Source organism: Centropristis striata, chromosome 16 (assembly GCF_030273125.1).
Source record: "Centropristis striata isolate RG_2023a ecotype Rhode Island chromosome 16, C.striata_1.0, whole genome shotgun sequence".
Taxonomy (NCBI): domain Eukaryota; kingdom Metazoa; phylum Chordata; class Actinopteri; order Perciformes; family Serranidae; genus Centropristis; species Centropristis striata.
Window position 1 is genome coordinate 1,378,334 of NC_081532.1, and position 18,808 is coordinate 1,397,141.

General features: G+C 30.2%; 1 protein-coding gene across 1 annotated transcript in view; it reads left to right on the forward strand.

Annotated features, from left to right (window-relative positions):
• The window catches only part of LOC131988114 (receptor expression-enhancing protein 5-like), a 36,347-nt gene that overhangs the window by 8,772 nt on the left and 8,767 nt on the right, over positions 1-18,808 (forward strand). The window contains exons 3-4 of the mRNA XM_059353138.1: positions 12,743-12,836; positions 16,912-17,050. Of these exons, the coding sequence (XP_059209121.1) occupies positions 12,743-12,836; positions 16,912-17,050 (233 nt within the window). The remainder of the gene's footprint in view (positions 1-12,742; positions 12,837-16,911; positions 17,051-18,808) is intronic.

Below are 18,808 nucleotides of genomic sequence, written 5' to 3' on the forward strand. Positions count from 1 at the left end.
CACATTTTTTTTTAAAGACACAAAATTATTTAAAAAAGACACAAAATTACCAAAAAAAGACACAAAATTATTTTAAAAAGACAAAATTACCAAAAAACACACATTTTTTTTAAAAAGACAAAAAATTATTTAAAAAAGACACAAAATTACCAAAGAGATACAAAATTATTTTAAAAAGACAGAATTACCAAAAAACACACACATTTTTTTAAAAGACACAAAATTATTTAAAAAAGACACAAAATTACCAAAAAAAGACACAATTATTTTAAAAAGACAGAATTACCAAAAAACACACACATTTTTTTTAAAAGACACAAAATTATTTAAAAAAGACACAAAATTATTTATAAAAGACACAAAATTACCATTTTGTTTGTTTGTTTTGCAAACACTTAAATATGCCCAAGGGTAGCTGGTATCACCAAAATGTATTTTATTAAAATATACACATATTTTAATTCAAACAATTCTATCATTACCGTAACATTTAACCATTTTTTATCTTAAATTTTCATTCAGATTGTGTTCTTTATACATCGTTAAAAAGCATTATATTTGATTATATTCTGTTAAATTATACATTTTTAAACAAATGTATATTTATTTTTATAAAGTTTATTAAATATTTATTGTATATAAGTGTGGGGGAAACCATGACATTTTTATCTGGGCGCATTGCAGTATTGAATTTGTGAATCAAAAATGTAGAAAATATTATTTTAGCACAAAACAATGAATTGTGCCTCATTATGGCGATATTGTTCATTCATATAAAAGTGAAATATATTTAGTTTAATAAAGTATGTCCTTATAATCTCCACAGACATAATTAGACTGGCTTCACGAGGAATATTCACGGGCATTTTGGTTTGCACTTGTTTATAAACGCACATTTAAATATTAAAGTATTAGATGAGAGGTTCCACATTAATATGCATTTTGCAAATGTTAGGTTAGGTTTTATGTTTTGTGTGTTTTGAAAAAACACTAAATTACTTAAAGAAGACACAAGACTATTTTAAAAAGACACAAGATTATTTAAAAAAGACACAATTATTTTAAAAAGACACAAAATAACCAAAAAAAGACACAAAATAACCAAAAAAGACACAAAATTACCTAAAAAGACACAAAATTATTTTTAAAAGACACAAAATTATTTTTAAAAGACACAAAATTATTTTAAAAAGACACAAAATTACCAAAAAAAGACACAAAATTACCAAAAAAAAGACACAAAATAACCAAAAAAGACACAAAATAACCAAAAAAGACACAAAATTATTTTTAAAAGACACAAAATTATTTTTAAAAGACACAAAATTATTTTAAAAAGACAGAAAAATTATTTTAAAAAGACACAAAATTATTTTAAAAAGACACAATTATTTTAAAAAGACACAAAATAACCAAAAAAAGACACAAAATTACCCAAAAAAAGACACAAAATTACCCAAAAAAAGACAGAATTACCAATAAAGATACAAAGTTATTTAAAAAGACACAAAATGATCAAAAAAAAAGACACAAAATAACCAAAAAAAGACAGAATTACCAAAAACGACTCTCAATTATTTAAAAAAGACACAAAATTACCAAAAAATATACATATATATAAATAATAGACAAACAAACCAACACAGAGCTGTGTTCTCTACTTACAATTAATATGCATTCTTTCATTCATGCTTTGAAGAGGTGAATGCTGTATGATAAATGTGTTTTATTCAGTTTTCTGCAGCATTTCCTACAGGCCTGTTTAAAACAGCCCAGAGGATGTAAAGTACACCTGAAAAACAGCTAATATAGCACTTAACATAGATATGCCCAACATTATAGCTGGACTTAATGGAAACTGATGGCCAATATTCACGTATGAAAGAAAAAACAAGAAAAAATTTGAGAATAATATTTCAGCAGTTATTAATTTAGTTTTCATAAAGTGGTGTGTCTTGCTGTGTGTGCACTCTTAAAGTAAGACATAAGAATCCAGGGATTAAACAGCTGAAAAAAATAAACATTTAAATCAGTTTATCTTATATTTAATTAGCACTGCATGCTTTAGTTAGATCTGAGTTATGTGAGCTGCATTGAAAATTGAAAATGATGCAGTTTAATGTCTCAGTGTACTCTGAAATTAATGCACATTTGCAACATTTAAAATTCTTCATTGAGCATGATAGTGTTTTGAAAGTAAAAAAAAAGTTTTAATGTTGGACTAAAGGACTAAAAAAAGACACAAAATGACAAAAAAAAGACACCAAAAGACACAAAATGACCCAAAAAAGACACAAAATTACCCAAAAAAAGACACAAAATGACCAAAAAAAGACATAAAATGACCAAAAAAGACACAAAATTAAAAAAACAAAACATAAAATGACTAAAAAAGACTCAAAATTACAAAAAAAAGACACAAAATGACTTAAAAAGACACAAAATGACTTAAAAAGACACAAAATGACTTAAAAAAGACACAAAATGACTTAAAAAAGACACAAAATGACAAAAAAAAGACACAAAATGACTTAAAAAAAGACACAAAATGACAAAAAAAAGACACAAAATGACCTAAAAAGACACCAAAAGACACAAAATGACTTAAAAAGACACAAAATGACTTAAAAAGACACAAAATGACTTAAAAAAGACACAAAATGACAAAAAAAAGACACAAAATGACAAAAAAAGACACAAAATGACTTAAAAAAAGACACAAAATGACAAAAAAAAGACACAAAATGACCTAAAAAGACACCAAAAGACACAAAATGACTTAAAAAGACACAAAATGACTTAAAAAAGACACAAAATGACTTAAAAAAGACAAGAAAATGACTTAAAAAAGACACAAAATGACAAAAAAAGACACAAAATGACTAAAAGACACCAAAAGACACAAAATGACTTAAAAAAAGACACAAAATGACTTAAAAAAAAGACACAAAATGACTTAAAAAAAAGACACAAAATGACCAAAAAAAAGACGCAAAATGACCAAAAAAAGACACCAAAAGACACAAAATGACCCAAAAAAGACACAAAATGACTTACAAAGACATGAAAAGAATTCAAAAATGGACAAAATAGCCCAAGACTCCATAGAGTTAAGTTGTTAACCCATTTCTTGTTCCCTGAAAAAGGCCTACTTGTATAATTCTGAAATGTACATTATTTTCCAGTTTTGGTTAAGCTTACCTTTTTTTATTTACCTCTGGCAGTTCACCACTTACCTTTGGACCCTTTCAAGCTGTTCATTTGACTTGAACTGCTTGAATTTCAATAAAAAACTGGAAAAATTGGGCTGTTCTAAAACTTTTGACCGGTAGTGTGTATATATATATATATATATATATATATATATATATATATATAGCTATAGCCAACATCAAGTCTAGTTTAGAGTTTCCCTTTGATTCTAAATCTCCTGTGATATTTTTTCAGGGTCCAGCTTCTCATTGACCATCGAGTCCTGCTACATTCTGACAACATCATTCAAATAAATGCTCATAAAGACTTATTAGTATTATTATTAGGGTTATTTAGACTCAGTAGGCTGTTTCCTCTTTATTATGAGGCTCAAAATAAGGTTTGTGGCTCCATTATGCTATTTTTCTCCTTTTGATTTGAACAAACAAATAATAGGAAACAATAAGCAGACAAGTTGATAATAATAAAAAAGTGTTTCAGTTCATTCTTAATTACCTCAAATATATCTTTGCCAGTCATGCAACTTACTGGTGTTTATCAGCCGACATTTCCTGTAATACTGATTCTATCTGTCTGTCTCATAATGTCACTTTATCAGATTCACTTCCTGTCAGTTACAGCTCAGTTCTGCATTGAATTATTCTAATGTTTTTGTGTCACACGCACACAAACACAAAACTGGCTTGCAAAACAAATGCTATAATATTCAAATATGACTCACTTTGTCTCTATCATGCATTTAGCAGAAGTTAGCAGCAGCCACATTCTACCTTCAGCTGCTATGTGTTAAAACTGCTAAAACTTTTTAAATCAATTTATTTTATCATTGAATAGTCCAAGTATTATTTGAATATCTTTTTATTTATTACAACAGATCATTATATCCATTTTTCCTTTCATACTTTATGAAGAAAAAATAGTTTTTGTATTATTACATCAAGTTTACACACATTTCTTTTTGGTGTCTTTTTTTTGGTCTTTTTTGTGTCTTTTTCTGTGTCTTTTTCTAGTCTTTTTTTGTATCTTTTTTGTGTGTCTTTTTGGTGTCTTTTTTGTCTTTTTTTGTGTCTTTTTTGTGTCTTTTTCTGGTCTTTTTGTGTCTTTTTTGTGTGTCTTTTTGGTGTCTTTTTTGTCTTTTTTTGTGTCTTTTTTGTGTCTTTTTTGTGTGTCTTTTGGTGTCTTTTTTTTAAATGTGTGTTTTTTTTTTATTACAACAGATCATTATATCCATTTTTCCTTTCATACTTTATGAAGGAAAATATTTTTTGTATTATTACATCAAGTTTACACACATGGGTCTAAAATGACCTTGTGCATTAGAAGAGTAGTGATACAAAAAGTGATTAAACACTAAATGAACAATGTGAGTATATGTGTAACTATGTTTGTCTTATTTTGAAGGTTTAACTTTAAAAGAGTTGTTAGAGCCACCAGATTACATTATAAAATCACATATTTTAACATTTGAGACTTATTAGAGCCACCAAATAATAATTTTTCATTGGAAAAACACCAATTTAACAAACTAGGATAGTTAATATTTGTGTCTTCTTTGTCAGGTTTTAAATAGGTGACAACATATAAACACCTTCTAATGACCAACATGGGTCAGAAATCACCTTCTGCATTAGAAGAGTAGTGAATACTTGGACTAATAAATGATTTAAAAAAAAAAAAACATTTATTTCAAAAACGTATAATAGAAACACTCAGCCAGACATGAAATAACATTAAAAATGGATACGGGTCATTTTTGCATTAGAAGAGTAGTGACGCAAAAATGGTTTTTATTCAAAAAGTAAGAAATGAAAACAAAAATTTAGGATGTATGATGATCAAAATAAGTTATGTGAGGAAAACCTGCAATACTGAATTATGAAATTAATTTATTGTGAAGATATAGAAAATAAAAACTCAGACTTTGTGCATCAAAGGAACTTCCAAACTGTTCTTTTAACAGTTTGGCTTTTAGTTTTAGTTCAGTTTTTATTAGTTTTTAGAGTGAGTTTGCTAGTTTTAGTTTAGTTTTTATTAGTTTTTAGAGTGAGTTTGCTAGTTTTAGTTTAGTTTTTATTAGTTTTTAGAGTGAGTTTGCTAGTTTTAGTTTAGTTTTTATTAGTTTTTAGAGTGAGTTTGCTAGTTTTAGTTCAGTTTTTATTAGTTTTTAGAGTGAGTTTGCTAGTTTTAGTTCAGTTTTTATTAGTTTTTAGAGTGAGTTTGCTAGTTTTAGTTCAGTTTTTATTAGTTTTTAGAGTGAGTTTGCTAGTTTTAGTTCCGTTTTTATTAGTTTAATGTTAGTTTTAGTTTGTTTGTAATGGGCTATGTGTTGGCTGTGAGAATCAAAGAGGTCATACTATTTTTTTTTTTTTTTATTATTTCCTTTCCTTTGGCTTATCCATATTAGCCCCAATAAGGTTATTAACTCTTACAGTTTTGGGTGTTTTTCAATTTTAGTTCGGGTATAGACATCCCAGCCTCAATATGGGTCATTTTTGCATTAGAAGAGTAGTGACACAAAAATGGATTTTATTCAAAAAGTAAGAAATGAAAACAAAAAATTAGGATGTATGATGATCAAAAACAAACTAATTGAGGAAAACCTAGAATACTGAATGATTAAATTAATTTAATGCAAAGATATAGAACATAAAAACTCAGATTTGTGCATCAAAGGGTTAAACCAACTTCCAAACTTTACTTTTAACAGTTCGGCTTTTAGTTTTAGTTCAGTTTTATTAGTTTTTAGAGTGAGTTTGCTAGTTTTAGTTCAGTTTTTATTAGTTTTTAGTGAGTTTGCTAGTTTTAGTTTAGTTTTTATTAGTTTTTAGTGAGTTTGCTAGTTTTAGTTCAGTTTTTATTAGTTTTTAGAGTGAGTTTGCTAGTTTTAGTTCAGTTTTTATTAGTTTTTAGAGTGAGTTTGCTAGTTTTAGTTCAGTTTTTATTAGTTTTATGAGTGAGTTTGCTAGTTTTAGTTCAGTTTTTATTAGTTTTTAGAGTGAGTTTGCTAGTTTTAGTTCAGTTTTTATTAGTTTTTAGAGTGAGTTTGCTAGTTTTAGTTCAGTTTTTATTAGTTTTTAGAGTGAGTTTGCTAGTTTTAATTCAGTTTTTATTAGTTTTTAGAGTGAGTTTGCTAGTTTTAGTTTAGTTTTTATTAGTTTTTAGTGAGTTTGCTAGTTTTAGTTTAGTTTTTATTAGTTTTTAGTGAGTTTGCTAGTTTTAGTTTAGTTTTTATTAGTTTTTAGAGTGAGTTTGCTAGTTTTAGTTCAGTTTTTATTAGTTTTATGAGTGAGTTTGCTAGTTTTAGTTTAGTTTTTATTAGTTTTTAGTGAGTTTGCTAGTTTTAGTTTAGTTTTTATTAGTTTTTAGAGTGAGTTTGCTAGTTTTAGTTTAGTTTTTATTAGTTTTTAGTGAGTTTGCTAGTTTTAGTTCAGTTTTTATTAGTTTTTAGTGAGTTTGCTAGTTTTAGTTTAGTTTTTATTAGTTTTTAGAGTGAGTTTGCTAGTTTTAGTTCAGTTTTTATTAGTTTTTAGAGTGAGTTTGCTAGTTTTAGTTCAGTTTTTATTAGTTTTTAGAGTGAGTTTGCTAGTTTTAGTTCAGTTTTTATTAGTTTTTAGAGTGAGTTTGCTAGTTTTAGTTCAGTTTTTATTAGTTTTATGAGTGAGTTTGCTAGTTTTAGTTCAGTTTTTATTAGTTTTTAGAGTGAGTTTGCTAGTTTTAGTTCAGTTTTTATTAGTTTTTAGAGTGAGTTTGCTAGTTTTAGTTCAGTTTTTATTAGTTTTTAGAGTGAGTTTGCTAGTTTTAGTTCAGTTTTTATTAGTTTTTTGTGCCTTTGTGCATCAAAGGGTTAAAAAGGGCTTTTGTGATGATTTGATGCTGAGAGGAACTGGAGTTTCAGCTGAATTACTAATAACTTCTGCAGCAGTTTGATCCAAACATTACACGATTACACAACTGTCTAGTTTTTCCAAGAGGAGTTTCTACCAGCCGGATGGATCCTACAGTCACTGTTATTATCCATCATTGACTCATTAAAGTGTCAGTTTCTCATTTTCCTTTCAAAGCAGAACAGAGAGAGAGTTCCTGTCAGCTGTTGTCTCTGGGAGCTCTCCCACTCCAACCAGTTCTCCCAGTTTCACCTGGTTACAGACAGTTGACAGATGAATATTTACATATGAGCTTGGACAAACAAATGAGATGTAAAGAGAGAAAGTGATGCTTAGTATAATATCAAAGGCTCCTTGTGTTTTTGAGACTGGGACCTCATGATTTCTGCTCGTTGGATTTTATATCAGAAGTTCAGTTTTGCATTTTAATGATAAAATATAATATAAATTGAATGATTATTGCAACCACAGCTGCCAGTGAACCAGTCAGCTCTTCTTTAGACCAGTTAGTTCTCAACCTTTTTAAGTTGTGACTCCCAGTTTAACTTAATGTTGTCTCACTGAACAGAATCTCACAGTTCAGATCAGACAAACTCAGTTTATACGACGAATTTTGGACAAATAATGAAGCAGACAACAACTAAAACTTCTCTCTGTCTGTGCATTTATATATATATTTTATATTTTATTGTTCCTTTTAATCTAAGTGCTTTGCTATCAGTTTAAAGGTCCATTCTGACCTCCTGAGTGTGTAACAGTCAGCTTCAAGCCAGAGACTCCTTGGAAAGTAACAACTTGATACTTTGGGATTTGTCAGAAAAGACACAAAATTACCCAAAAAAGACACTAAATGACTAAAAAAAGGAAACAAAATGACCAAAAAAGAAACCAAATGACCAAAAAAAGACACAAAATGACTATAAAAAGGAAACAAAATGATCAAAAAAAGACACAAAATGACCAGAAAAGACGCAAAATGACAAAAAAAGACACAAAATGACAAAAAAAGACATTAAGTGACTAAAAAGACTAAACACATTATCACATGAATCACATTGTGTGGCGCCCCGCCCAGTAACCATGGTAACTGATACTGCCCAGTAACCATGGTAACTGATACTGCTCAGTAACCATGGTAACCTACACCACTGAACCGGGGCTAACAGACTATAACTGCCGCGTCACTCTTCTTTAGACCAGTTAGTTCTCAACCTTTTTGAGTTGCGACCCCCAATTTAACCTGCATGTTGTCCTCTTGTCTCTTTTTTTTTTTTTTTTTTACTGGTTTTACTGGTTTCAAGCTTTCGTTTTCCAGCACTTCAGAGCAAATGACACACTGTGGATATTCTGTGTTGTTTTTGTCGTGCATGAGAAGCCAAACTTGAAGAAGTGGGGCTGATATTTAGAGAGCCTTTACCCCACTGCCCTCCGTCTCTCTGGTGGTGGTCCCGTTAGTCTTTCTGCTGGTTGACCTTTGACCCCTGCTGCTGCTGCTGCTGCTGCTGCTGACCCAGTCTGGAGCTTTTCTTTGCAGCCATCGCTCCATTTCTCCAGCATCAGTGATAGCTAGTTATATATAGCTAGTTATATATAGCTAGTTATAGCTAGCTGCTAGCTAGCTGCTAGCTGCAGTAAAGCAACAACGCGCCAGTTTTTTTTCTTGTTAGTTTATTTTTTTCTGCTGTGCTCACTGAACAGAATCTCACAGTTCAGATCAGACAAACTCAGCTGATAAATAATGAAGCAGACAACAACTAAAACGTCTCCCTGTCTGGAATTATGTAATTTAATGTTAATTTTGTGCATTTATATTTTTTCCAAAATGATTTGACGACCCGCAGAAATCATCTCAGGACCCCAATTGGGGTCTGGACCCCCAGGTTGGGAATAGCTGCTCTAAAGGATAAAGACATGTAGCCAAGTTGCTATTGTGTGTAGTTTACAGTTCAGTTCATACAGAGCTGATCGCCTGCCCATTTCTGGGTTTTTCTGAGTTTGTGTGGTGTTGTTTGTTTGTTTTTTTGTTTGGGGGGGTTGGAGGGTTAGAATAGAATATAATAGCCTTTATTGTCATTGTACATAGCACAATGAAATTAGTGTAAATCCCATAGTGCATAAAACAAATTAAGAACAACAACAATAATATTTTGTCCCTTTTTGACTCCTTTTCATTCTGCCTGTTATATAAAACACTTAAATCAATGTTCACCAAGTCATGTCGGTATCTTATTTATCAGACCAACCTCACATTTATCACCTTTATCACCTGATCATTATTGTTTCACTTTGACTCACTGGATCAACATTTAGAACACAAAGAAACAACAACATGTTGCTAATGTGGACACAAGTTACATATAAGAGGTAAAATAAGGAGAACTTCCAGTTCTATCATTTGATACTAAATCTATTTGACCTTATCTGTGGTTTTACTTGTTCTATCATCATCAAACTGAAACTGGCCTCATGTAGTTAACAGCCAGTATTTTAAAGGGAAGTTGATGGAAACACACTGCTTCGTTTTTACATCATGAAGAAGTTATATGATTTATTATAATGTTGGTGTGGTTGGTGACTCCAGAGGGTTAAGGACAATAAGGTATAGAGGTATAAAAGGTATAAAATATCACAACAAGAATAAATAATTGAATGACAGCCAATTATTCTATAATCAATATTTTTATATGTATGTAAAGGAGGTGAATGAGGAGGAGTGGTAGCATGTAGAGGTAGTTAATACATAATATGAATATAAATATACTGCACTATAATATATATGTATTTTTTATGATTCAAGTTTTATTGAGTTTTTACAAGACCACACTAACAACCAATTAATAAAAGGGGGAAAAAAGGGGAAATGGGGCAAAATTAAGATACAAAATGTTATGATAATAAAACATAAATAAAAATAAATACATTATTAAAACAATAAAATAAAAATAAGTACATAAGAAGTCCAAGACGGGTACAATTAATGCTCAATAAGTTAATTCACTGTCTACAAATAGTCTTCCAGTAAACATTTCCCTGTAATGAACCCACTGCACTATAATATTATTACACTTAGACGGTAAAGAACAGGACGCAGCAGATACAGAAAACAGATGAAGGTCGTGTGGATCTAATTATTATTTTTTTTAGTATTTATGGTGGTGTTAGCTCGAGGAAAGAAACAAATGCATAAAAATGTCCTGTATGAGGCTGTTCTCATGAAGTCTTCCTATCATTTCCTTCCTACCAAAATAAATCCACTAGAATTAGTACATATCCTCCTGAAACTTTAAGTGGTGACAGAGTAACATAATGTTAAAAGCTATTATATTATATATTATATTATATTATATTATTATGTGCAGGTCTCCCTGTTGTTCCAACCTGCTGTTGGTCCTGTTTGCTCCAGTGGTTTTGGTGCTTAATGTAAAGGAAGTGGTCTTGGTTTTGGTTTTGGTGGCTAAACCTTTTTACAGCCTTAATAATATATTTAAACCAGTGGGCTGCTGTTGAAAAGTCTTAAAGTCTGTCTTTAATATATGGGGCGTGTGCACCTATCATTATTTTATCAGTGATTAATTGCTTGGGCTATAAAATGTCATAAAAAGAAGTGAAATGATTGTTGTAATTCTCCAGGCTGAAAGTTTAAAATTGCTTGTTTTTATCAGACAAACCACCCAAATCCCAAATATATTCAGATTACTATCATATATGACAAAGAAGCATCAATTACTCATATTATATTGTAAAGCTCGATTCAGCAAATGCATTTTTGACAAACATATTATTGCAGATTGATAGATTAATTGACATATGGATGTGGCATTTCAGCTCTAATTGAAACTATTACTAATATTACAAATTTGTCTCTAAATTCAGTTAGTTTTAGTTAGTTTTTAGAATGATTTTTATTAGTTGTAGTTGTTTTGTAATGGGGTATTTGTTGGGTCCAGATGCAATAAGGTCTTTGTAAATTGCACATTTAATACTAATACACACTGTAACAGATTGCTGTAAGAAAACAGCCAAATTGTGACAGTAACATGCTGTTTTCCATTAAAAAAGTTGTTATACTGTAGAAAACAATGCATTCTGGGCAATATCTGGAGGTAGCTTGCAGTTTCCCATAAAATATCTGATGTTGAGGTAACAGTGAAAACAGCAATTAACTCATAGTAATTGTCTTTCAGACAGTAATATGCTCTATTTACAGAAAATGACTGCATTGTTTACTGCAACAATATTGCAACTAGCTTCAGCACTACACTGTGTTTTAGTCTACTGTAGAAATAAATGAAATGCAGGATTTTACTGTAATTCAGAATGTGTTTTATCACAGTAGATAACAGTAGAGGAACTGTAGAATTAACAGTAGAATAATAGAAACCCTGCAGCCAGTATTCTACTGTTAGTTTACATGACAGTTGTTTACAGTGCAGATGTTATTGTAAACCAACAGTTCATAGAATAGAATAGAATATATCTTTATTGTCTGTTCAACAGAGCAGAAATTTGTCTTTCGACACGGCTATAAAAATTCATGCAAAACACACAACAATTACATGAAGTGAGATAAAACAACAACACTTCAGTAAAAACACAACATCAATAAAAAGAATGACGTGGGGTACAGTGCAAGGTTATAATAGTTTTGGATTTTTCATTAGTTTTAGTTTTAATTTCGTTGTGAATTTTTGTTTTCAAATTCAGTTAGTTTTAGTTAGTTTTTAGAGTGAGTTTTCTAGTTTTAGTTTAGTTTTTATTTTTTGAAAACGCTTAGTTTTAGTTTAGTTTTTATTAGTTTTAGTGTTAGTTTTAGTTTAGTTTTTATTAGTTTTAGTGTTAGTTTTAGTTATTTTGTAATGGTCTATGTGTTGGGTGCGAGATTCAAAGAGGTCATAATAAATGTTTCCTTTATTTCCTTTGGTTTATCATCTCAGCCCCAATAAGGTTATTAACTGTTTTGTATTTTGGTTCTAGTGTAAACATCCCAGTCTCAGTAAACATATTCACCATGTGTTGCATGTTCAAATAGAAACACTGAATTATGAATGAAAAAAGTTGACAAAAACGAAAACTAAGGACATTTCCACTATAATTTCAGTTAGTTTTAGTTAGTTTTGTAACCACAAAATACAGTTTCAGTTAGTTATCGTTTTTTTTAAAAACTCTAGTTTTTATTTTTATTTCAGTTAACGAAAATGTTTTTTCAATTCTAGTTTTCGTTATTTCGTTAGTTTTCGTTAACTATGATAACCTCGGTACAGTGTTCTTCATTTCTCCATTCCTCCTACCCTCAGTGTCAGTCCAACTGTGGCCAAACTAAAACTAAAACAACTAAAATGTGAATAGTGGAGTGTGTCCTGCAGCTGAAGCCTCCAGCAGGCTGTTTCTCACCACTCTGTCAGCTTTACACTGTGTGTAGAGTCACTATTCACTCTTCATCTGGCTGGATTTGAATCTGGTTGTTTGGTTTGTGCTTAGAGCTCCTCCTGATCCTGATCCTGATCCTGATCCTGATCCTGGTCCTGATCCTGGTGCTGTGCTGCTACCAGACACTCTGCTGACAGCTAACGCAGCTCCACACTAGACTGTTTGTCCTTCATCTTGATCACCTCTCCTCCTCTTCATCACCTCCCTCTCTGTTGCAGGTTTCCTGGGTTTTGTCGGCCTTTACCTCCTGTTTGGATACGGAGCCTCGCTGCTCTGCAACCTGATTGGTTTCGCCTACCCAGCATATTTCTCGTATGTATCAAGTTCAGTTTATTTCAATAAATGCCCAAACAACACAACATTGTGTAACAATTGCATGCATTTAGAATATGGAAACGAAAATAAACCAGATAAATTAAAGCTGCTCGGGCCAGTTCATCACTGCTGGCAGAGTGACCTGATGATTATTTGGTTCTTACAAGATAAAAAAAAAAAAACCTTTTTGTTTTTTTTTTTGGTGTTTTTACATCTTTTTGTGTCTCTATTTGTGTCTTTTTTGGTCTTTATTGGTCTTTTTTGTGTCTTTTTTGATCATTTTGTGTCTTTTTTTGGTCATTTTGTGTCTTTTTTTTATCATTTTGTGTCTTTTTTTTGTCATTTTGTGTCTTTTTTGTCATTTTGTGTCCTTTTTTTTGTGATTTTGTCTTTTTTGTCATTTTGTGTCCTTTTTTTGGTCATTTTGTCAAGTCAAAGTTTATTTATAGACACTTAAAAACAACCTCAGTTGACCAAAGTGCTGTACAGTTATTAAAATAGAATAAATCATACACAACTGGGTATAAATAAAACAATAAAAAGAATAAAATACTAAAAACAGTAAAAACAATAAAATAAAATAGAATAAAATATTAATAAAAACTAAATCCAAAACAGAGTTAGAGATACAAAAGACAAATAAAAGGGTAAAAAAGTAAAAAAAAAAAAGCCAAGGATTCTTTTTTTACATCTTCTTTTGGTCACAAAATGACCAAAAAAGACAAAAAAATGTAGAAAATAGATAAAGTAAAGCTGCCAGCAGTGATGAACTGGCCCGAGCAGAGTGACCTGATGATTATTTGGTTCTTACCAGGATAAAAAAACTTTACATTTAGAAGTGTTAGATCATTTATCTGGTTTTGTTTTTCCTTTTGTCATTTACTGATAATGTTGAAGAGCCACGCTGTTTGCCAGATATTTGCACATTATTCCTTTTTGCTTAAAGTTACAAAAAGAAGCCTGTTGCTAAAACAGTATGACAATAGTGCTATTTCTATAACTACATTTTTTGGGTCAAAGGTCAAATAAATCATGATTTTTTTAGCATGAAAATGACATCATCAATACATGTAGAAATAAGAGTCATATCACTTATCTACCTATAAAACATTTGGCTGGACAGTTAAAAAACTTTAAAGCAGGTTTACTCAGTTTAACCCTTCGTGTAGTTACTGCAGTTAAAAAAAAAAAAATTGGTAGTAGCTTGAAATTTTTAGTTACTCCATCTAAAGCTGCACACTACAAGTTTTTTTGCCAGATTTTACCTGTGATTCCCATGTTTATCTAATAACAATAATTATGGCTCTGGTCAGATCTTTGGACCTGACAAATCTACATGGAATGCAGCAACTTTTAATTATTAAATCTCATTAAATATACCAGTGCTTTGTCAAAATGTGCCCTTTAAAAGGCCTATTATGCCTTTAGTATAGGGTTGTCATGATACTAAAATGTTCAACTGGATACCGATACTCAGGAAAATATTTGATACTCGATACCATTTTCAATACCACCAGGATAAAAACAAAGACCCCAAAATTTAACAGAAATATTTTTATTAACAAGAAAAATGCAACATGTAAAAATGAACAGAACCAAACAGGTTAAATATTTATAATAAAAAAACAGTTGTGCAATAAGAAACTGCAACTATGATAACAAGCTTCAGGTCTGAGGGAGTGCAGAAAATAAATAAATACAATAAACAATAACAATATTTTGGGCTGTTTGGTTTCTCTGCTTCATTCTGGGACTTCAAGAGAGAAAATAACACTTTTCAGTCAACATTCATGTAAACTTATTAACTCTTAATGCTTATGTATACTGCAATTAACCTAATATGGGCATACTATGTGCTTCGTGATTTATTTATTTACGTTGTTTAATTGCTAGCTGCGGCTATCGATACTTTTGAAAACGAGTATCGTATCCGGATACAACGTTTTAGTATCGATACTTTTTTGAGTATTGATACTTTTGATAACCTTACTTTAGTATTGCAACTAATACTGGATATTGTCTTTAGTTTCTTTACTTCTCAACTAGGAGACAAACATCTCATTTCCTGTTGTTGTTGTTTCTTGTGTTCTAAAACTAACAAGACAAAGATTTAAAGTATAGGCTCCAGTTTTAGAAACTCACTTCCAATCCTCTCGTTTCTCCATAAGAGAGTTCCTGGTGCTGTCAGCATTCCTCCATGAAGGATCTCTTCCTACTGCTCTTCTTCACCACAATCCTGTCTTTGTTACTTTTCCTCAACAATAAACAGACTTTTGTTCTGAAAGGACTCCAGCTTTGGAAAGTACCGACTTGATTTGTTTAACTCTGATTACTGAAGCCGACTGATTAGATTTAGATGGAGTCCTGGAAGCGTTTTTACACAAAGACGACTGTGGATTATTAACTCATGAACGGTTCAGTTTACAGCCTGTATGGAGACCAGGAATCAGTATTTTACTAAGATACACTTAGTTCTTAATACCAGGGCTGCACGATTCTGGAAAAAATATGAATCATAATTTTTCTTTTTGCTTAGAATTGAGATCACGATTCTCTGGCACGATTTTTTTCACAAAATGTTTATTTTACTGATTAACTTTGACAAAAAACAACAACAGTGCTTTGACAAGGGCATATCACTGCAATATCAGTCAAAATATTCACAATTAGACATTTTTTTTCATTCTTTAACCTCTTTACATGTTCAGAGTCTTTACCTTTAAATGCACATCAGAGTTTGTGACTTTTAATCTTTTTTTTATTTTTCTTTTTTCTTTTTTTTAGTATAACCTTTATTTTACATTCATTTATAGAACATATATACAGCAGTAGGGCAGTAACAGAAATATCAGAGTAAACATGACATTAATACTATTTAAGAAACATCTAAATAATACAAAAATAAATACATAAATAAATATGAAAATAATAACAATAGTAGTAAAATAATAATTTAAAAAACTATATATTGTGTGTGTAGGTAGATAGATAGATAGATAGATAGATAGATAGATAGAAACTTTGCAAGATTATAATTAGATTAAGTATTGTATATTATATTTTTCAACTCAAATGTTATTCATTTTAAAACCAAAAAGTACATCTTGCAAGAGGAGCTTGAAGTCACACAGGTGATATTATCTAAAAATATCTAATCTATAATAATATAAATTAACAAATATAACAAATATCTTATAGCCACAGTTTACAGGTATACTTACATTTCCAAAACAGACGGATAATATCTCAGTATGGGATTCACAAAAGGGACAATTTAGATCTAGATCAACATATTTGAATTGATAAAAAAAAAAAAAAGATGTAACAGCGATGAATCATTTTTAATGACTCTTCTTTCACTTTATTAACCACAAATAATTTTTGAGGCAGGGACCAGATTGTTTCCCAACATTAGTTATTAACATGATTATTCCAGTAGGATATTCCAGGTGTGACTTTTAATCTTTTTTTTTTATTTTTCTTTTACAGTCATGAGGTCAGACAAAAAGGGATTTCAAGAAACTAATGTCATGAAACAAAGAACTAATCAGGAAAAATAGTAGTAAAAAATAAAAATAATAATAAAGAAAAAGAGGTACTTCACGCAGAGAATAGAAAGTACATAAACTACATTCACTGATAAAACATTTTTTTAAATCATATAGTTATTAGATATTAAGGTTATACATTCATCAGGCTGTCATAATATTGAAAAAATAGTTCATTTTTTGTCTTTTACAATTCTGAGAGGCTTAAGAAGAGAGTTGAATTCAAGTAGAAACAACTTAAACTTTGCTTCGCTTTGATAAATCTGTGTTTGTGTATAAAGAACTTTACAAGAGAGAATTAACAAATCTGTTACAAATTCAACAGATTTGTTACAACGAGTAAAATAACTAAGAACATATTTTTGGGTGAATAAGTATGAGACACTAAGAAAGTTCATCCAAATATCCTGCACAACATTACATTTACAAAATGCCTGAGCGAGTGACTGACCTTTAACCTTTGCTGTTGTGTTTCCTGTTGATGTTGTTCCTCATCAATGGTGTGAATCAATGTGTCCGTTCAGCATCAAAGCCATCGAGAGCTCGGTGAAGGAGGACGACACCCAGTGGCTCACCTACTGGGTGGTCTACGGACTCTTCAGCATCGTCGAGGCCTTCTCCGACATCTTCCTCTTCTGGTTCCCCTTTTACTACGCCAGCAAGGTACGCTCACCGCTTTAACCCTTTGATGCTCAACATGCTCTAAAGTGAGTTTTTATATTCTATATTCTTTACAATAAATTCATTTCATCATTCAGTATTCCAGGTTTTCCTCAATTAACTTGTTTTTGATCATCATACATCCTAGTTTTATGTTTTCATTTCTTACTTTTTGAATAAAAAACCTTTTTTTGTATCACTACTCTTCTAATGCACAAGGTGATTTTAGACCCATGTGTGTAAACTTGATGTAATAATACAAAAACTATTTTTCTTAAAGTATGAAAGGAAAAATGGATATAATCTGTTGTAATAAAAAAAGATATTAAAAAAGACACCAAAAAGACACACAAAAAAAGACTAGAAAAAGACTAGAAAAAGACACAAAAAAAGACTAGAAAAAGAAACAAAAAAGACACAAAAAAGACCCAAAAAAGACACAAAAAAGACCAAAAAAGACACAAAAAAGACACAAAAGACACAAAAGACCAAAAAAGACCAAAAAAGACACAAAAAAGACACAAAAAAAGACCAAAAAAGACACAAAAAAGACACAAAAAAGAACCCAAAAAGACACAAAAAAGACCAGAAAAAGACTAAAGAAAGACACAAAAAATACACAAAAAAGACTAAAGAAAGACACAAAAAAAGACACCAAAAAGACACAAAAAAAGACACAAAAAAGACCAGAAAAAGACTAAAGAAAGACACAAAAAATACACAAAAAAGACCAGAAAAAGACTAAAGAAAGACACAAAAAAAGACACCAAAAAGACACAAAAAAGACCCCAAAAAAGACACAAAAAAGACCCCAAAAAAGACCAAAGAAAGACACACACCAGCATGAAATAACATGGGAATGAATGCAGGTGATTTCTGACCCATGCTGTGCATTAGAAGGTGTTTATATGTTGTCACCAATTTAAAACCTGACAAAGAAGACACAAATATTAACTATCCTATTTTGTTAAATTGGTGTTTTTTTCCCAATGTAAATTATTATTTGGTGGCTCTAATAAGTCTCAGATGTTAAAATATGTGATTTTATAATGTAACCTGGTGGTTCTAACAACTCTTTTAAAGTTAAACCTTCAAAATAAGACAAACATAGTTACAATTTAAAAAAAAAAAAGAAAATTTATCGACCTGATTTTTTTTTTTCATTTTGACTTACTGCGTTAACACTTTGAACACAAAAAATACAAAAAAACACACATAAATACACACAAAAAATGTAAAACACACACACAAAATAAAAAAATAAACACAAAAACACACAAACATATTCTTTTTTTTTTTTCTTTTTTTTTTTTTTACAAAAAACACGAAAAAATATAAAAAACATAAAACAAACAAAATTACAAAAACACACACAAAAAACAAAATGATTACAAAAAACAAAAAGACAAAGAAATTACAACAAAAAACACAATAAACACAAAAGATTGCATTAATGCAGGAGGTGATTTCTGACCCATGTTGTGCATTAGAAGGTGTTTATATGTTGTCACCAATTCACCAATCACCAATTTAATGAAAATTTATCGACCTGATTTTTTTTTTCATTTTGACTTACTGCGTTAACACTTTGAACACAAAAAATACAAAAAAAACACACATAAATACACACAAAAAATGTAAAACACACACACAAAATAAAAAAATAAACAACACAAAAACACACAAACATATTCTTTTCTTTTTTTTTTTTACGAAAAAATATAAAAAACACATAAAAACACACAAAATTACAAAAACGTA